The sequence below is a fragment of the Leptodactylus fuscus genome, chromosome 5 (genome assembly GCF_031893055.1).
Source record: "Leptodactylus fuscus isolate aLepFus1 chromosome 5, aLepFus1.hap2, whole genome shotgun sequence".
Classification (NCBI taxonomy): Eukaryota; Metazoa; Chordata; class Amphibia; order Anura; family Leptodactylidae; genus Leptodactylus; species Leptodactylus fuscus.
Window position 1 is genome coordinate 18,092,750 of NC_134269.1, and position 22,400 is coordinate 18,115,149.

The 22,400-nt window shown below is 41.0% G+C and overlaps 1 protein-coding gene across 1 annotated transcript in view; it reads left to right on the forward strand.

Annotated features, from left to right (window-relative positions):
- CACNA1A (calcium voltage-gated channel subunit alpha1 A) overlaps nucleotides 1-22,400 on the forward strand; it is a 232,868-nt gene that overhangs the window by 177,709 nt on the left and 32,759 nt on the right. The window contains exons 37-38 of the mRNA XM_075272510.1: nucleotides 1,941-2,037; nucleotides 21,268-21,373. Of these exons, the coding sequence (XP_075128611.1) occupies nucleotides 1,941-2,037; nucleotides 21,268-21,373 (203 nt within the window). The remainder of the gene's footprint in view (nucleotides 1-1,940; nucleotides 2,038-21,267; nucleotides 21,374-22,400) is intronic.

The following is a 22,400-nucleotide window of genomic DNA, read 5'->3' on the forward strand; positions in this document are numbered from 1 at the left end:
AGAGAGTAATTTGGGTATAGGGAGAGACCTATGGGAGGGGGTGTATAGGAGGACCTATTGGAGGGGGTGTATAGGAAGACCTATTGGAGGGGGTGTATAGGAAGACCTATTGGAGGGGGTATATAGAAAGACCAATTGGAGGGGGTGTATAGGAAGACCTATGGGAGGGGGTGTATAAGAAGACCTATGGGAGGGGGTGTATAAGAAGACCTATGGGAGGGGGTGTATAGGAAGACCTATTGGAGGGGTGTGTATAGGAAGACCTATTGGAGGGGGTGTATAGTAAGACCTATTGGAGGGGGTGTATCGTAAGACCGATGGGAGGGGGTGTATAGTAAGACCTATTGGAGGGGTGTTCACGATGGACAATCCATTTTTGTTAAAATACTTCTCTAAGAATTAACTGATCACAGGATGACCCTCTGCTGAACCCCCAAAGACTAACTGTAATCTACTGGGGCATTGCTCAGTTCCAAGTCAGATCAATGACTTGTCCGTATAATGGGCGGACATGCCGCGTACCCCACAGTGAGACAGGTCAACCTAAAAAACCCACCTCTAAATCTCTATTCACAAGACCAAATTGAGACTGAGCTGTGTGTTTAATGGATCTGTTTTTTCATTGACCCCTTCACCTTAAAGGGGGGTGAAAATAACACCAACAGTCAGAACCCTGAAAAAAACAGATACAGCCAAGGAAATCGGGAGTGTGAATAGACACTAAGGGTCCATTCACACGGAGACGTTTGGCGAGGATTTTTGCGCTGAATCCACGTGGAAAAAGCATCTCCCCATAGAATTCTATGGGTTCCACTAGCGGGAAAAAAAGCTTCCTTCAGGCGGATTCCGTCTGCAAAAACTAACGCAGTCAGTGGGAGGCGGAAAATCCACCTCGTAGATTTGGCCGTGGAATTTGCAAAAAACATGTTTTCAAGGTCCTTACACTGTGCTGGAGCAAAAAACCATTTCCTAATTCCTGAAGTGGATTTTTTCCTCGCCAGAAAACTCCATGCGAATGGATCCTAAGCACTAGTTCACACGGGGATAAGCCCCGCACAATTTGATCCTGATAATGATGCGGGAAGCCGCATCAGAATTGGACCAAAATGCGCCGCTCGAATGGGCCTAGTCCGGAGGGTGCTGTCGCGAGGCGGACGCCGGGGCTGAATCAGCCACAGAGTCCGCCTGAAGAAATGGCAGCTTGTTTCTTTTTTTCCGTGAGCGGGAACATGCTGCTGATGGAAAAAAGGAAGCTAGTGGTCTACATAGACCTCCATTGTGAGGGGGGCGGATTATGACTTGGATTCTGCACCAAAATTTGCCCCCTCTTGCCCCGTGTGAACTGCTGGGGGTTAGTAACAACACATGCCAAGGCATCACAGAATAAACCTGGTCAAGTAACTCCAGTGACAGATGAACTCCAGGAACATCCATCAGGGATAACCCAACATTGCATGATCCAACCATCCTATGGCCATGTTGTCACATAAATGTCACCCGTATAGACATAACGTTACGTCTCATTCACATTCGTTAATAGCTAAGGTAATGTCCTAGTTGGAGGCTCGTACAATTACAAGTGTTGTCCTCTATGATGGCTTTGATGTCTATGTCTATATTGAGATATCCTTAAAATATCCACAAAGATCAATGAGAAAATGTAAATCCACCTAGCCAGGTCCAAGTTTGAGACTTCAGCCACCATGTTGTAGGGGGGATTTATAAAAGTGGCCTGCACTCATGTCCCCCGACATTGTCACTGGCGCTTTTATAACCCCCCCTTTGATGTGTCTGTATGTATATATGAGTGCGGATTAGTATTATGTTTGCACATTCTCTGTATCATGCAGGACACAGCACAAGAGAGTATGATAACAGGGAGGGTCACCCATGAAAGCTGCACATCCTCTCAACTAACTCCCCTTCTGTTCTTATTTCAGCGGGCGCATTCATTATAAGGACATGTACAGTTTGTTACGGGTTATATCCCCACCGCTGGGTTTGGGGAAGAAATGCCCCCACAGGGTGGCCTGCAAGGTTTGGAAAACCATTACAAAAAAAACAACAAAAACAAAACTAAAACCGAAATTGAAACACAGAACGAAACTTCCACAATCCTTACCCCATATACCCATCCTTCCTTCTCTCACCCCTGGATAATATTCCTTTCTCCCATCCTTCAAAACTTAGCCCGTTCTCCCCTGCAAGACTCTAAGCGGAATGCGCGTTGCTTTCACCTACCTAATTTTAATATATATATAAGATATATATATTCTACGACAGAGCTGTACTCAGCTGTGTACACCGTCTGCATCTTATCTCTTTGGCTGCTGGAGGGAGGGGGTTGGTCAAAGGTTCATCCCGTAGCAGCTAAAGGGTATATAGTCTTATAGAAGAAGCATGGGCTTGCTGGGTTTTTCCGGTGGGGGTCTGGGCACGAATATTTTGTTTATTTTTATTTTTTTATCTGGGTGGGGGAGCCTGCTTTAAAGAAGAAAAAAAAATAATGCTTGATGAAGGGGGAGGGTGCGGAGGGGTTTCAGGGGGGCTCCATTAACCATTCTGGATCTCCTTTCATATTCCATATACCTCGCTCCCACACACCCCCCTTTTACCACCGCCACTGAAAACATCTCCCTCCCCGCTTCCCAAATTTCCTTCCTAATTCATACCGGCAGGACAAGGCCTAATTTTTTCCTAACACACCTGTACTGGAGAGAGGTTGTAAAATGAGAATTCTCCACCTGCCAATGGTAATCCATACCAATCCTGAGCTCTGAGCCTTTCTGCGCACTGCTCGATGGTCTCATGTAGGTGTTTTGGGTTGATATGAATGTAAGGTTCCAGGTGCGGTTGTGGGTGACTTCCTCTGCGTCGTCTCCTCAGGTAGTGATAAGTTGATCTAATTTCTTTTCGCACCTTTTCTCTCCATGTTTCTTCAGATCCTTACCCCCTTTCCTCGCTATGTCCTGGGATATACTCTCTCATATTTATCTTCCTTTCATTTTTTCTTCCTCTTTCTTCCTATTCTGTATTCAATCTTCTCCTCTTGTCACTTTCCTTCTCTATTCTCTCACCATCATCCATCTTTACATGCTCACAATTAATACCTGTATAATTCCTTTATTCCACTCCTTGGTAATGTATATTTGGATGACTCGTCTTCCTCCTTAATGATTTCCCTTTTGTCCCCCTGTGTTTGTTATTTCACTTCTTATTTATCTCACGCGTCCACTTACCTGCTCGCCATTCTTACTGTCCCACGTCCCTACCATGGTCTTCTCTTTCCCCACCGTACGATGTTTTCATTCCCTTCCATGGTCCATTTCCTTTTTTTTACCTCCGATAAATTCATCTTCCTCCTCTCCATGGCTCTGTGGCTCCTTTCTCTCTGTTCCCAGGGGTCGCATGAAATACACAGACTTGTATGAGATGCTCAGACTAATCTCGCCTCCCTTGGGTCTGGGGAAGAAATGCCCTGCTCGAGTTGCTTATAAGGTAGATCCCTTCCACTTCCCACTACCATGACTCTTACCCTCTTTCCTAGTCCGTTCTTGGGTCCCATATTGTAACTTGCCAGACAGAGGTCGCTTAACACTACTGCTCCGCATCTTTGTGCGCTGACCAGCAGAAGGGTTAAGAGGTCCCCAATAAGAGATCCTTACTGCCAGGAGCCTCTTGTCACTGGAAGTCTCTTTGTTTTTTGATGTTATATTTCTGGTATTTTGACGTGGAGATGTGCCGTCACTGTGTGCGTATGTCTTTGACATGTTCTGTATGTTGAGTGACAATGACAAGCTCTATTCTCACGATGGGAGAGGAGTTTAGCTGCTAGTAATCCCCTCTCTCTTAGGAGGTCTGCTTGTGAACAACAGGTAAAGTTCACACCATTGAAATAACAAGAAAGTATTGGCCTCGGCCTCCTGATGTCTGTAGAGAACACAGTGCTCAGCCATTAGGTCTGCTTTCTCACATTGCAAACATATTGGATAGTGGGAGCCATAATTGAATTAAATGGCTCTTCTTCTTACTTCCACCATTTTCAATCAACGGGAACATGTGTGCCCACTTTCTTTCCATATATTTAGGAGAGAAGAACTGCATGACCCACAGGCCAGAAGCCCCCCAACTATACATTGCTGGTCTGTCCTTAGGATAAGTTATTCCTATCAGATTGGCCATGAGCTTTCTGTTTCTTTCTTTGCTTACCAGGCTCAGCTCCATATTTTTGGCTGTCCCTGGTATTACATATCAGTAGGGTTGAGCCGGTCTTGAGATTTCAGGATCGATTTTAAAATCCGATTTTCCAGCCGATTCTGATCGTGAAATTTGCTCGATCGCCAATCAGGATCCGGTCTTTTCCAATCCCGATCGCTCAACCCTACTTATATATTATATATACATTGGGGTTGAGCCGATCTTGAAATTTCAAAATACGATTTCCGATCATTTTCTAGCCGATCGCGATTGTGAAATTTACACAATCGCCGATCAGGATCCGATCTTTTCCGATCCCGATTGCTCAAGCCTACATATCAGTAAATAGGACTGAGCTACGGTACCAGTACAGCCGTGTCAGGTAAGGCTGGGTTCACATCTGTGACAGGGTCTCTGTCACAGCGTCCATTGAAAATCTCCCAACAAAAAAGTTCAGCAAGTGCAACTTTTTTTTAAGTAGAAAGGACCCCCGACAGACCCCGATATAGTCTGTCATTCTTCACTGGTTTGTTCTCTAGTTAGGAGACATGGTGATCTGCACATCTACAATTCATGGACAAGGATTTAGGAATAGTTTCATGGCTACATGATATGATTGTTATTATGTGTTGCTATTCTTGCTATACAGATATATTATGTTACAGTATTGCATAATCGTATCTAGTCTTTGGCCTTCTGTCATGTGAGAGAGCGATCTGCAGACATGGCAGTGGCAGAATGGTCTGGCTTCTGGGTACAGGATAAGATGCTGTGTAAATACATAGGTGTATATATAGCAGAATGGTCTGGCTTCTGGGTACAGGATAAGATGCTGTGTAAATACATAGGTGTATATATAGCAGAATGGTCTGTTGGTCTATAAAGACTTAGGGGTACAGTAGGAAGGTAAAACAATGGTCGTATAGAAGAATCTTCCATAACCCTCTTTATATGTTAGAGAAAGGACTGGAGCTCTCCGATATGGCCGGATACTGCTCAGACCTCTATGGCAGATTTATGTTATTGCTAGAATCCAATGGACTTGTAGATATCTTATAATATGGCAGAACGTAGCTCACATTATGGTCTGTAGACTACCATGTAAATTGCAGAATGATTGACTTTTTAGTGGAATTTCGATGTCAGAATAGTCCACGGGTCTCAAAGTACTGTGCAGAATGGATTATAGAGAATACTTGGTAGGCCGATGGAGTCCCATGGGGTATGGTCTTTAGTTCTCCAGTGGTCTAAGCTCTTCTAATAGATGGTAACACTACTCAGTGTTAGAGATGTTAGGAACAGGGTTGAGCAATTGGGATCAGAAAAGATCGGATTCCGATCTCGATCTTTTTTGGCGGGATCTAGGTCTCACGTTAGTTCCCACAATGCTTGGCTACTGGCCAATCATTGTGGGAAAAGCTAACAACATTGTTTGCTTTTCCCACAATGCTTTTACCACAATGATTGTCCAGTAGCCAAGCATTGTGGTAACTAACGTGAGACCTAGATCCCGCCAAAAAAGATCGAGATCGGAATCCAATCTTTTCTGATCCCGATCGCTCAACCCTAGTTTAGGAATAGTCTTCATGAACACTCGGTAGGTCTCTTAGTTATGTGCTGTGATGGCAGTTCAGTTTTTGGTGACACAGGTTAACTAGTGAAGTGGCCAATGCTCTGTTGGTCTTCAGTTGAGCGGTAGCTGTATATAGTAGGTCTATAACAATGTGACACTATATTCTGTACTCATGTAGGCGACTTGCTGGAATGGTATACAGGTTTATCAGAATATAGAAACATGGTCTACAGGTTTACAGAGTTGTGGTCTAGAAATCCAAATAACATTTCAGATTAAAAATGGTTTCCAGGTGCACGCCACCATGATATAAGCTATAAATTGGAATATGGAAGACAGGTTGTTGTGGTCAATGAATGATCAGCCTGTGTGTTAGTTGTGATGAGGGCTGTAGTTTCCTAGTTGCATATCACATACAGATGAATCTATCACTCTTTCTTTCCTTACTCTTTTATTCTGTGTATCTTCCTCTCTTGTCTCTCCACACTCACTATGGTAAGTGCACAATGCATTGGAAGGATGATGCAGGCTGACCTAACCCTTGTCCCTTCCTGCTTGACAAATATCCTCCTGCAACAAGATGTAAAAAGAAATGATTTCCAACCATGAATTAATGAAATCTGTGCTTATGGAATATGAGTCTAGTACACATGGGGTAGGGGTTGTGATAGGAAAAACTCATGTTTTACTACAGCGGACAAATCCGTGGCTGATGGGTGAAGGAGACATCAGATTTTTCCTTTGAGCCATTTTTCATAATGTCCTTATTGTTTTTCAGTATATATACAGTATATTTTCTTTTGTAGTTCTGTTTCTCAGCTGCGTATTTTAGTTAGTGTCAGTGATCTGTGACGCCCTCTATCTCCACTGCATATCACATTGCACTACATACTATACTATTGTACTATCACTTCAATCTAACATTGTACATTTACCACTTCTTTACGTGTACTATTACTGTCACCTTTCCAAGACTCACTTTATATCTCCAAGTGTCTACAACAGGCCTGAACAAAATCCTAGCCAGGTCTGTAAGTCTACTAAAAGGGTAAGTTCATACGGGGTTTTTTGGTCAAGATTTTGAGGCCGTGTTCGCCTCAATGGGAGCCAGTTAGGTGTTTTTTCCAGGAGCCGGAACAAACCGTAAAAAGAAGCGACATGCTCATTCTTCAGGCCGTTTCGCCTCGCGATTAGGCCTGAAGACACTCCCTCCTCTGGACTAGGTCCATTCATTGGGCCTAATCCGGAGCGGAGTACGCGGCTGGATGCTGGTGCGATGCATCAGCATTCAGTCGCGGAGCCATTTTTGGACTGGAACCTGAGGCGGCCTCCGCCTCAGGTTCTCATCCAAAGAACCCTGTGTGAACTTACCCTTAGTAGTCACAGACAAGGTCTCTGATCACTTCTGCAGGGATAGATGTATACCCATACTGTCTGTGAGCGTATAGTGGCTTAAAAAATGTATTCATACCACTTGAACTTTTTCATATTTTGTCATCTTAAAACCACAAACTTGAATGTATTTTATTGAGATTTTAAGTGATAACAACACAAAGTAGCCGATACTTGTGATGTGGAAGGAAAATAAAAATCTGAACAGTGTGATGTGCAAAAGTCTTCAGCCCCCTGTACTCTGATACCCCTAAATAATATCCAGTGCAAACAATTGCCTTCAGTAGTCACTTAATGAGTTAATAGAGTCCAGTTGTGTGTAATGTAGTCTCAGTATAAATCCACCTGTTCTGTGAAGGCCTCAGTGGTTTGTTAGAGAACACTAGTGAACAAACAGCATCATGAAGACTAAGGAACTCACCAGACAGGTCAGAGATAAAGTTCTGGAGAATTTTAAAGCAGGGTTAGCTTATAAAAACATATCCCAAGCTTTGAGCATCCCAAGGAGCAATGTTCAATCCATCATTCAAAAATGGAAAAAGTATTCTACAACCTACAAAGACATGGCCGTCCACCTAAACTGACAGAGCAAGGAGATCACTGGTGAGAGGAGCAGCCAAGAGGCCCATGGTCACTCTGGAGGGGCTACAGAAATCCACAGCTCAGGTGTCCACAGGACAAATATAAGTTGTGCACTTCACAAATCTGGCCTTTATGGAAGAGTGGCAAGAAGAAAATCATTGTTGGAAGAAAGACATAAGAAGTGTGGTTTGCAGTTTTCTACAAGCCATATAGGGGACACAACAAACATGTGGAAAAAGATGCTCTGGTCAGATAAAAGCAAAGGTGAACTTTCTGGCCTAAATGCAAAGAGCTATGTGTGGTGGAAAAGTAACCCTGCTCATCCCCCTGAACACCCCATCCCCACTGTGACACATAGGGGGCAGTATCATGCTGGGGGGAGACTTTTCTTCAGCAAGAACAGTGAAGCTGGTCAGATGGGAAGATGGATGGAGCTAAATACAGGACAATCCTGGAAGAAAACCTGTTGGAGGCTGCAAAAGACTTGAGACTGGGAAGGAGATTCACCTTCCTGCAAGACAATGACCCTAAACCTACAGCCAGAGCTACAGTGGGATGGTTTAGATTAAAGAATATTCATATGTTAGAATGGCCCAAAGTCCAGACATAAATCCCATTGAGCATCTGTGGCAAGACATGAAAATTGTTGTTCACAGACGTCTCCATCCAGTCTGGATGAGCCTGAGCTATTGTGCAAAGAAGAAGACAGGCAAAGCTGGTAGAGACATAGACCAAAGACTTGCAGATGGAATTGCTATTGCTATAGGGGGCTGAAGACTTTTGCACATCACACTTTTCAGATTTTTATTTGAGTAAAATTATGAAAACCAGGTATCATTTTCCTTCCACTTCACAATTATCTGGTACTTTGTGTTGGTTAGCCCTTAATATCTCAATAAAGTAACTTAAAGGGGTTCTCCTATCTCAGTGTATCAGCCAGGCTGCAGCAATGTCTGCTTCTGACTTCCTCTATTTTCCCTCCCTCCCTATACTATACTCACACTTTATATTATAGCTGTCCTATATACTATACTGTACCTATACTATACTCACACTTTATATTATAGCTGTACTTTATCTATACTATACTGTACCTATACTATACTCACACTTTATATTATAGCTGTCCTATATACTATACTGTACCTATACTATACTCACACCTTATATTATAGCTGTCCTATATCTATACTATACTGTACCTATACTATACTCACACCTTATATTATAGCTGTCCTATATCTATACTATACTGTACCTATACTATACTCACACTTTATATTATAGCTGTACTTTATCTATACTATACTGTACCTATACTATACTCACACTTTATATTATAGCTGTCCTATATCTATACTATACTGTACCTATACTATACTCACACTTTATATTATAGCTGTACTTTATCTATACTATACTGTACCTATACTATACTCACACTTTATATTATAGCTGTCCTATATACTATACTGTACCTATACTATACTCACACTTTATATTATAGCTGTCCTATATACTATACTGTACCTATACTATACTCACACTTTATATTATAGCTGTCCTATATACTATACTGTACCTATACTATACTCACACTTTATATTATAGCTGTACTTTATCTATACTATACTGTACCTATACTATACTCACACTTTATATTATAGCTGTCCTATATACTATACTGTACCTATACTATACTCACACTTTATATTATAGCTGTCCTATATCTATACTATACTGTACCTATACTATACTCACACTTTATATTATAGCTGTCCTATATACTATACTGTACCTATACTATACTCACACCTTATATTATAGCTGTCCTATATCTATACTATACTGTACCTATACTATACTCACACTTTATATTATAGCTGTCCTATATACTATACTGTACCTATACTATACTCACACCTTATATTATAGCTGTCCTATATCTATACTATACTGTACCTATACTATACTCACACTTTATATTATAGCTGTACTTTATCTATACTATACTGTACCTATACTATACTCACACTTTATATTATAGCTGTCCTATATCTATACTATACTGTACCTATACTATACTCACACTTTATATTATAGCTGTCCTATATACTATACTGTACCTATACTATACTCACACTTTATATTATAGCTGTACTTTATCTATACTATACTGTACCTATACTATACTCACACTTTATATTATAGCTGTCCTATATACTATACTGTACCTATACTATACTCACACTTTATATTATAGTTGTCATATATACTATACTGTACCTATACTATACTCGCACTTTATATTATAGCTGTCCTATATACTATACTGTACCTATACTATACTCACACTTTATATTATAGCTGTCCTATATCTATACTATACTGTACCTATACTATACTCACACTTTATATTATAGCTGTCCTATATACTATACTGTACCTATACTATACTCACACCTTATATTATAGCTGTCCTATATCTATACTATACTGTACCTATACTATACTCACACTTTATATTATAGCTGTCCTATATACTATACTGTACCTATACTATACTCACACTTTATATTATAGCTGTACTTTATCTATACTATACTGTACCTATACTATACTCACACCTTATATTATAGCTGTCCTATATACTATACTGTACCTATACTATACTCACACTTTATATTATAGCTGTACTTTATCTATACTATACTGTACCTATACTATACTCACACTTTATATTATAGCTGTCCTATATACTATACTGTACCTATACTATACTCACACTTTATATTATAGCTGTCCTATATCTATACTATACTGTACCTATACTATACTCACACTTTATATTATAGCTGTCCTATATACTATACTGTACCTATACTATACTCAAACTTTATATTATAGCTGTACTTTATCTATACTATACTGTACCTATACTATACTCACACTTTATATTATAGCTGTCCTATATACTATACTGTACCTATACTATACTCACACTTTATATTATAGCTGTACTTTATCTATACTATACTGTACCTATACTATACTCACACCTTATATTATAGCTGTCCTATATCTATACTATACTGTACCTATACTATACTCACACTTTATATTATAGCTGTCCTATATACTATACTGTACCTATACTATACTCACGCCTTATATTATAGCTGTCCTATATCTATACTATACTGTACCTATACTATACTCACACTTTATATTATAGCTGTACTTTATCTATACTATACTGTACCTATACTATACTCACACTTTATATTATAGCTGTCCTATATCTATACTATACTGTACCTATACTATACTCACACTTTATATTATAGCTGTCCTATATCTATACTATACTGTACCTATACTATACTCACACCTTATATTATAGCTGTACGTTATCTATACTATACTGTACCTATACTATACTCACACTTTATATTATAGCTGTCCTATATACTATACTGTACCTATACTATACTCACACCTTATATTATAGCTGTCCTATATCTATACTATACTGTACCTATACTATTACTCACACCATACATTATGTCTGTCCTGTAGCTACACTATACCGTACCTATACTATTACACATTACATTAGATCGTTCTGTATCTACACTATACCGTACCTATAATATAATTTAGCTGTCCTTTATCTATATTTTATTGTACCTATACATATTACATTATATTATCCTGTATCTATTGTATACTGTACCTGTACTATTACTCACACCATACATTATATTGTTCTGCATCTACACTGTGCTATACCTATACTATTACTAACACCTTACATTATATCTGTCCTATATTTATACTATACTGTATCTGTATTAATACTCACAGCATACATTATATTGTTCTGTGTCTATACTATACTGTACCTATAATATTACACACACCTTACATTATATCTGTCCTATAGCTATACTATACTGTACCTATAATATTACACACACCTTACATTAGATCTGTCCTATAGCTATACTATATTGTACCTATAATATTACACACACCTTACATTAGATCTGTCCTATATCTATTCTATACTGTACCTGTATTATTCCTCGCACCTTACATTATATCATCCTGTATCTATACTATACTGTACCTGTACTATTACTGACACTGTACATTATATTGTTCTGTATCTATACTATACTGTACCTATATCATTACTCACATATTTTACCTATCCTATCTACACTATACTGTATCAGTACTATTAGGGTATGTTCACATGGCAGAATTTAGCAGATTTGGATTCAACCTCAAAATCAGCTTCATATTCCTCCTGAACTATGCTCCATAGACTTCAGCGGGCGGCACATGCTGATTCTTTTCAGTTAGTGCCCGGATCTTCAAATTCACATTCTCGAAGCTGAATTTTTCAAGTAAGAATTCTGAAAATTCAGTCATGTGAACATACACGTACTCACACCTTACATTATGTTCTGTATCTGCACTATACTTATACTCACATTTTTCAAGTCAGAAAATGTATATCCCAAGTCCTGAATCCTGGACAATTTGCAAAAAGCCTTTATGTATTTCCATACACTGCAAGGTAATGTATTGTATGATATTTAGGCTGCAGCCCCTCCCCCCTTCTATCATGAATGTGCATCTGATAAATCTGCTGTACATGACCACTGCTTAGCCCACTCACAGGAATAGAATTCTGGTTTTCTTTGAGCCAAAAAACCTGTTTCACATGCCGTGGGCCACATTGATCAAGTGCTTTAGACACTTTTCAGCGCGGGAAAGGGGCATTGCTGAAAGGGGACCCTTACCCACCTCCAACAAGTCCAGTTATTTACATAATTTCAGGGTGATTCTGGCACAGTTTGGTATTTTTTCTCTAGCCCCAAACGTTCCTGAGCAAGCAATGCTGTTCCATTTGATGTCTGATATGCTATTGAGGCTCTGTACCATCAGGAGGGCGGTGTCAGGCAGGAGCAGACAAGGGGGTGTGGTTCTGAGCTCTGACACGGGCTGATTGGAGCTCTGAATCACACCCCCAGCCTGACACCGCCCACCTGACATTACACTGTATAGCATTCGGCAAATCAACGCTGGTTCTGCAGCAGGCTCGTCCTTGCTAGTTGGGAGAGCTGGCAGCTTGCTGTTACGAGGGAGCTGCCTTTTTCTCATAGGAATGAATTGACCACAGCAGTCCCCATTGTGGTCCGATTTTAGACTCCGCCTCCTTACAGACGAGCCTCCGGCAGAACCAGCGTTGATTGGCCAAATGCTGTACACTGGCCAATCAACGCTGGTCAATTAATTCCTATGAGAAAAAGTAAGCTCCCTCGTAACAGCAAGCTGCCAGCTCTCCTGACTAGCAATGATGAGCCTGCTGCAGAACCAGCGATGATTTGGCGCAGGCTCGTCTTTGCTAGTCGGGAGAGCTGTCAGCTTGCTGTTACGAGGGAGCTTACTTTTTATCAGCGCAACTGCAAGTGCTGTGCAGTTAAAGCGCACACACCCCATAGACTATAATGGGGTCCGTGCACTTTAACTGCACAGCGCTCCTCCTAAACACTCTCCTCCTGCTACTCATGGACTTGGTGACTCTCCTTTAGTTGAATAGTGGTTTCCCCTGAAACGAGCATTTTTTCCCATAGACTATAATAGGATTTGATATTCTATCGAGCAGTCGAATATTGAGGCTCTACTCGAAACGAATCTCAAATCTCGAATATTTCACTGTTCGCTCATCTCTATTTTTTATTTTTGGCTTTATTACAGGGCGATTTGGGACACTAGACCAACCCATTTGTGTCCCTGACGGGTTCTCTTTAAATAGCGTATCAGGCATTAAATCTACTTACACTTGTTCAGAAATGGTGGGGCTGTAGCTATGGTGGAACGGTGACTATTCACACATGCTAAGGATTAGAAGTGGTGAAGATTGTGAACGGTCCTCTGTAAATCGTGGCATTGTGCGACAAAAAGGTGGCAAGAACGTAAGGGACAACTAATGTGCAATGTTGCAGTTTAGGACCATCTATGGGGCACATACTACATCAGCTCACTGAAGAATTTAGTTAGTTTAGTTATAGACATACTGGTGAATCTGTTGTAAAACACGTAGATAAAATATTTGGCGCAAAATAAGCAGACACAAATCATCTCTCGCTTATTGTAGATACAGATGTGCATGAAGCTGATTGGTGTAAATTCATTCATTTACACTGTTTCAAGGCCCCACGGGCCGGAAACGCAACGCTAACCGCGATGTGAACACATCACGGTTCTTCCCGCAACGCTTTGAACAGAAAATTCACAGAGTTTTCCTCTGAAGACTTTCTGTTACAATTATATCTACGGGGAAGCCGACGGCGTTTCTCTAGATATAATTGACATGCTGTGATTTTCAAAACCGCGCTGGTTCTGGAAATCGCAGGGTGTCCGCACTGTGATTTTTTCTGCAAGGTGGGCATGGGATTCCCATGAATCCCATCCACTTTGCAAGTACTGTAAAACACCGTGATTTTTCTCACGGTGTTTCCGGCCCTTAAACTTTATCTACTTTTTTTCATTCGTGTCTTTTAAACCTTCCCCAACATCTGCTGTAATAGTACGGTAGATATCAGGTATTTAAATATGGCGACCGGGTCTCCGCTATATTGTACAGTGGAAACCCCATGGGCAATGCCAGCATTCAGTGGCTACACTGATCGCAAGCATTAAACCCCCTGGCGCCAAAATGAAAGTACCATTTTATATGTGCTATGCCACAGGACAGGGAATATGTATCAGATCGCTGGGGGTCCGACCGCCGGTCCCACAGCAGTCAGTAAAATGGGGGGACCAAAAGTCTCCTTAAAACCTCATTGTGAGTTGAGTGGCAGTGCACTTGTGTCTGCAATCTGTGGCAGAGTCCACAGCCCCATGGCAGTGAATGAGGTGTCAGACACCCAGCGATCTGACCCTTATCCCCTATACAGTACATATGGGAGTCCTAAATAGCACCACCTCTATCTGCTTTAACTGCAGAGCTCATATGTATCAGCGCTCATATGGGATAAGTGTCCTAAACAGCACCACCTCTATAATGTATCAGCGCTCATATGGGATAAGTGTCCTAAACAGCACCACATCTATAACGTATCAGCGCTCATTGTACTGGATAGCTATGAGCCTATTTGGATTTATTTACATAATTAATATGGCGCAACCTAAACCATTTCCTTTTCTATACTATATATACTTTGTATTTATTACACCCTGAGGGATTGTAACATTGTGCTTAACCCATGAACTGACCTGAGAATTAGTTACTGCTCACAAGTAATACACTATTGTCAACTGGGCTGTGGAGCTGGTCGGCCATTTTGAATATCTTTGCACAGGCAATCTCTGACTCCTGTGACCATGGCTGACAGACAGGAGTAGCGAACCTCCTCTAATGTAGAGAATGTGCCAGTGACTGAATTCTATGAACGGGAATCTGCAGCAAGCTATAGGTCTAATTTATTACATAGTATTGGTTATTGTATGATACAATGTGTAATAATTCAATCCTTGTGTTGTCAAGTTACCATAGTCAGTCATTTCTTTTCTGACTCCATCTCCGTCCAAAACCGGCCCCAACTCCACAGCCTAGACTGTCAATGGAACTCTGAGGCTCCTTTGCATGCCTTGGTCTGACTCATTACATGAACTGGGGTCTCCAGGCAATGAAGCGCTGCCACTCCATACAACTCTATAGAACTGTATTTGTCTTCTCTAGGACAGTCTAGGCATGTCATAGTCACAGCCTGCTTGCTCAACAGCAGATACATTCACAGAGATGAAGACCCCATTTTCAGGTTGGGGTCCCAGTGGTCAGAGACTCCCTCCCCCATCCTGGGGGCTGGTGATAAATTCTTATTCTGGGACATCTTTAAACCATATTAAATAAATTTTTAGTTAGAAACGCGTCATCGTTCAGCTATAGGATTAAGGCCTCATACATCTCAATGGACCCAGACACACACTGTAGTTTTTGTGGCTGTGTTGAAGAGACACAGAATATAAAATATATAGAATATATACTTGCAGCTCCTTCAATTCATTGTTAATGTATGGGTCAAATCATGGATGGCATACAGATAGCAATCCGAGTGTCATCTATACACTTCCATGTATATGTAGCCTATGGATGTATATATCAGGCCAAGGCGTCCTGCCTCAGCCTGTTCTCCATCCACAGTCACAGAAAGTAGCAAACAAGGCACACAACTTTGTGTTTGCATCCATTGGTCCAAGCAATAATGTCCTCACCATTGTGACCAGGCGCTTGTGGCTCGCTAATGCCAGCATAGTGTTGAATGTTACTGTTCCCTTCTAGTGTTTGGTATACAACGCAATCGTGTTGTCACGTAATCATTTACATAGAACTTTCAGCTTATTAACTTGATCACAAGCGTGAAACATATTCAGTTTCATAAGAAGAATAAAGGTCATTATAGAGATTCTCACGGATCCCCTTTATTCAGTGTGGTCAGACTGATGATCAGAATGAGGGCCCTTCCCCCCACCAGGACAGCTATGAGTATGAGCATAGAACGGTATGGGATGTACAAAGCGTATTCATAGATTTTTCCATATCTCTCATAGAGTTGGATGAAACCTATACCTATTCTGTTAATATCTTACATATATAGTCTAAAGTACAAATCCCAACATACATTATGCATTGCTATAGGCTTGCAAACCTCATGCTGAGCTTCACGTAGCCATCCTTGATGTGTTTAGGTGCCCATACACATTAAATATGTGAATTATTTCTCCAGATGTTTTGGCCAAGTGTGCGTGTGTATTTGTGCGGTGAGAGAGGAATAAGCTGCTGCTGACCTCACTGGTAACAAGTGATAATGTTTGGTGAAATCCTGATGGCCATACACTCCCATTTCGAATAGTACGCACCCATAGGAATGAATGGACGCAGGAATGAATGAATGGACTTAGGTGGCATCCTACACATTAAGGCTAAGACCCCCCCATAGCGAACCGCAGCCAAGAAGCTCTACGGGGAATAACCCAGGGGCAAACTGTCTTTATTTCTGCAGCTTTATACACAGAAAGTTTTCCACTGGACTTTCTGCTTCAATTATACCTATAGGGAAGATGCCAACGCTTTCTTGGGTATAATTGACATGCTGTGATTTACAAAAACGCTCCTTTTTTTTTACATAATAGCATGTCCACTGCGGACATTTTTCTACAAAGTGTAAACCGGATTAGCCAAAATCCAATCCGCTTTGCAGGTAATGTAAAACACGGTGATTTTTTTTGGCGGCGTTTACACCATGGCAAAATTGTTGTGTTGACATTACATGGGGTTTCAGTCTAAAGGGGTTTCCCATGAACAGAATTTTATTTACGTGTGTAGACAATTGAAAGTTAAACATTTTTGCAAATTTAATTCCAAACTAGTGTTGTAATATTTTCCTCTACCCATCATAGTGGTGACATCTCTTATCTTGATCAGTTGCCAATGGATATGACCACGAATGTAGGAAATATATGTGGTCTGGGACTAAAGATGGTGAAATTGGAACAAATTGGTTCACTAATCTCGATCTGGGTCTTGTACTTTGCACTTGTACTATGTACTTTTTGTGGTCGGGCTATCTTCTCATACATGTAGTGTCCCCTCCTGATAACCAGCCATGATGTCCTTATTGTGGTCGGGTTATCTTCTCATACATGTAGTGTCCCCTCCTGATAACCAGCCATGATGTGCCTTATTGTGGCCGGGTTATCTTCTCATACGTGTAGTGTCCTTCTGATAACCAGTCATGATGTCCTTATTGTGGTCCAGTTATCTTCTCATACATGTAGTGTCCTTCTGATAACCAGTCATGATGTCCTTATTGTGGTCAGGTTATCTTCTCATACATGTAGTGTCCTCCTGATAACCAGCCATGATGTCCTTATTGTGGTCAGGTTATCTTCTCATACATGTAGTGTCCTCCTGATAACCAGCCATGATGTCCTTATTGTGGTCAGGTATCTTCTCATACATGTAGTGTCCTCCTGATAACCAGCCATGATGTCCTTATTGTGGTCAGGTTATCTTCTCATACATGTAGTGTCATCCTGTTCACAATAAGGACATCATGGCCGGGTTTCTGACAATTCCCAGACCATAGACAGTTCCTGCATTTATGGTCATATCTATTGGTAACCGATCAAGACAACAAATGTCACCTCTAAGATGGTTAGAGGAAATCTTTTAAACTTTCCAAAATTGTTAATTATTTATATTTGTAAAAATGTTTAACTTTTAATTGTCTACAAATCTAAATCTAATTATGTTCATGGGAAACCCCTTTAAGTAGTCTGCTGAGCGTATCCTAGGTTTACCTAATGTGTATGGGCACTATAACTATTATGGCAACCATTATCTTATTACTAGTACCACATATGTACAGTCCGTGATATCTTAGTGAACCAGACCAAGCACCAGGAGATTTCTAAATCCGACCACCAGTATGGAAAAAACAACCATCTATTATATAAAGCAACAGGATCTTTAGTTCTGCAACTATTCTTTGTGTTTTGTTAAATCCTGGGCTCCTATACTTACATTTTCTGTGCGTTATAGATGACCACTTAACGTGTGTGTGTATATATAGAAATATATATACACACGTGTGTGATGGACCATTGAAGTTACATCTACAGTCCTATGAAAAAGTTTGGGCACCCCTATTAATCTTAATCATTTTTAGTTCTAAATATTTTGGTGTTGGCAGCCATTTCAGTTTGATATATCTAATAACTGATGGACACAGTAATATTTCAGGATTGAAATGAGGTTTATTGTACTAACAGAAAATGCGCAATATGCATTAAACCAAAATTTGACCGGTGCAAAAGTATGGGCACCTCAACAGAAAAGTGACATTAATATTTAGTACATCCTCCTTTTGCAAAGATAACAGCCTCTAGTCGCTTCCTGTAGCTTTTAATCAGTTCCTGGATCCTGGATGAAGGTATTTTGGACCATTTCTTTCTACAAAACAATTCAAGTTCAGTTAAGTTTGATGGTCGCCGAAAATGGACAGCCCGCTCTCAAATGATCTGAAAACAAAGATTGTTCAACATAGTTGTTCAGGGGAAGGATACAAAACGTTGTCTCAGAGATTTAACCTGTCAGTTTCCACTGTGAGGAACATAGTAAGGAAATGGAAGACCACAGGGACAGTTCTTGTTAAGCCCAGAAGTGGCAGGCCAAGAAAAATATCAGAAAGGCAGAGAAGAAGAATGGTGAGAACAGTCAAGGACAATCCACAGACCACCTCCAAAGAGCTGCAGCATCATCTTGCTGCAGATGGTGTCACTGTGCATCGGTCAACTATACAGCGCACTTTGCACAAATAGAAGCTGTATGGGAGAGTGATGAGAAAGAAGCCGTTTCTGCACGTACGCCACAAATAGAGTTGCCTGAGGTATGAAAAAGCACATTTGGACAAGGCAGCTTCATTTTGGAAACAAAAATTGAGTTGTTTGGTTATAAAAAAAGGCGTTATGCATGGCGTCCAAAAAGAAACAGCATTCCAAGAAAAACACATGCTACCCACTGTAAAATTTGGTGGAGGTTCCATCATGCTTTGGGGCTGTGTGGCCAATGCCGGCATCGGGAATCTTGTTAAAGTTGAGGGTCGCATGGATTCCACTCAGTATCAGCAGATTCTTGAGAATAATGTTCAAGAATCAGTGACGAAGTTGAAGTTACGCCGGGGATGGATATTTCAGCAAGACAATGATCCAAAACACCGCTCCAAATCCTCAGGCATTCATGCAGAGGAACAATTACAATGTTCTGGAATGGCCATCCCAGTCCCCAGACCTGAATATCATTGAACATCTGTGGGATGATTTGAAGCGGGCTGTCCATGCTCGGCGACCATCTAACTTAACTGAACTTGAATTGTTTGTCCAAAATACCTTTATCCAGTATCCAGGAACTGATTAAAAGCTACAGGAAGCGACTAGAGGCTGTTATCTTTGCAAAAGGAGGATGTACTAAATATTAATGTCACTTTTCTGTTGAGGTGCCCATACTTTTGCACCGGTCAAATTTTGGTTTAATGCATATTGCGCATTTTCTGTTAGTACAATAAACCTCATTTCAATCCTGAAATATTACTGTGTCCATCAGTTATTAGATATATCAAACTGAAATGGCTGTTGCAAATACCAAAATATTTAGAACTAAAAATGATTAAGATTAATAGGGGTGCCCAAACTTTTTCATAGGACTGTATATAGTAAATCTGTGCTATGGGGCTAGAGCACCTTTCTGCAGTCATTTCTTAGGACCAGTGACTCTACTGTATATATATTCCTTGCCTAGGACTTCTACCATGAAGTTGTATACTGTAGGATATATCCTAAACTGTACGACTTCACTCTACCATACATTATCCTCCTCGCCAGTGTGATAATCCTGCCCATGCCCATTAATGGACTATGCCCCATCTGTCTTTTTTTACAATGTCTGGAGCTCTGGGGAATTTGCTAATGTTGTGTGGCCAGAATCTCTCATGGTCATAATGGGAGCTTCTCCTATCTTGTTTAACTCTCTGACTAATACAATAAGTTTCACAGCTTTGTTTGTGAATGTATTTCTTTTTTTTTCTCTCTTTTTACTCCCTCTCTCCCTTTCTCACCCTCCTCCTCCTCCTCCTCTTCGTCTCACCTATCTCGCCTACCTCCCCCTCCCAGCCGCCCTCTCTCCCCTGTGCTCCCCCTATGTAGGAGTTCTAGCTCTATTGAAGGGATTGCATGGGGGAATCCCTGCACGTTGCACGCCACGATTCTGCATGGTGCATGCTCCAGGTTGGCCTGTGTACTCGCCTGCCTATCTTGGCTTCAGTTTGTGCTGGCTGTTCATTGTTATAGGAAGACTCCACTAGCAGAGTGGTGGGTGGGAGAGATGGGCTCAAATGTTCTCGGTTCACTCTGCTAGTGGAGAATTGTATTATCTATGGTGTTGTCTGTAGGCCAGGACTCTGAGGTTCAGGGGGCTGTGATCACAAGATTGGAGTACAAGTGGCAGAAAATACCCGCTACTTAGACTAGATTTGAGGTAGATGGGATAAGACCTTATACTATGCTTACCTGGGTTACTACAACATCTCCAGATGTAAAGTGGCCAGAATTTAGAAACCGAGATGTTACTAACTATATAAACGAGATACAGGATTGAGGACTGAGAGGTTGGGCAACTGGGCAGTGCCCAATGCCTGGCAAGTAATGGAGCCCAAACATTTACTACATACTGACAGAATCTGATCATAGTGGTGGACTCCTACCTGATAATCTGAGCTTTCCCTTGGGTCCCATGCCACTTATATGTACTAGCAATAGTATGGACAAGATAGGTAACAGTGTGGTAGTAGTATACATTATCAGAGCCTCTGAGTCCTGGATATAGGTACATAAAATATGGCAGGTGCAGTTGGATCAGTAAGTTCACACTTTTTTCTGGGTCCTTGCAGCGGTTGCTTCGAATGGACCTTCCTGTGGCCGATGATAATACTGTTCATTTCAACTCAACCCTCATGGCTCTTATCCGTACAGCGCTGGATATCAAAATTGCAAAAGGTAAGATCAACATCAGTGTATATATATCCGCGACTTTGTCTGCGTGTTGTTGGCATCGATGATCCGCCTATATTTAGCAATTTGCTGTCTTCCATGGTTCGCGTGCTTCGGCGTTTCGGCAGATCTCAAGCTGTCCTGCCACTGAACTTGTTCCTCACACCGTGGCTATGATTGTTCTGGCATATAATGAGCGTGTTGTTGATGATACGTCTGCGCCAGAGTTTTGTCAGCTGTCAAGCTGGCCTTCCGCTGAACTCTTCTCGTGCTGTGCCCGGGATTGTTCCAGCATCTCAGGAGCTCGCTGGGACGCCATATAATGAGCGTGTTGTTGGCGCCAATGATCCCCCTGAGCTCTGCTTGAGGAAAACTCTGTTAACTTCTGGCTTTCTTCACAGCTCTCGTTGTTTCAGAATTTAGCGACAAATTAGATTTTCTTTTTCCCGGCATGTTTAAAAGTAGCAAACTGCCAATTTGGATTAAAGATGTTTTCCCATGTCAGTGTGTCAGCACTGCTTGGAATAGATCAGATAATATGCAGATGCTTGTACAGAATGGACTCAGTTTTATCTTTGTATTTACATAGAGAGACAACAAACCTGGCTTTATCTTCCTGCTGCCAAGAGCAGTGTAATATAGTATGTGAGCATAAATTCATAACAGTCATGAAGCCAAGTGTTAACCGAGGTTACAAACTATCTATGTGCTAAATTTCATCCAAATCCATTCAGCCGTTTTTGCGTGATTGAGTAACAAACATCCAAACTTTGATTTATAATATTATAGTATAGTATGAAGGATAGTAGATATATAAATATATATCAGGGATTGTGGTGTACGATTCACACAAGAAAAGGCCTTGTGCCAAATGTAAGCCACAGTATCATCCCTCTATGCTCTAATACTGGCATAGTTGGATTGGATTAATCTTCCCCATTGACTTTATTTAGATGTCTCTATAGGAAAGGCGTCTTCATAGTTCGAGTAGACCAGCTATGGCCAGATACTGGAACTGACAGCTAGAATTTAG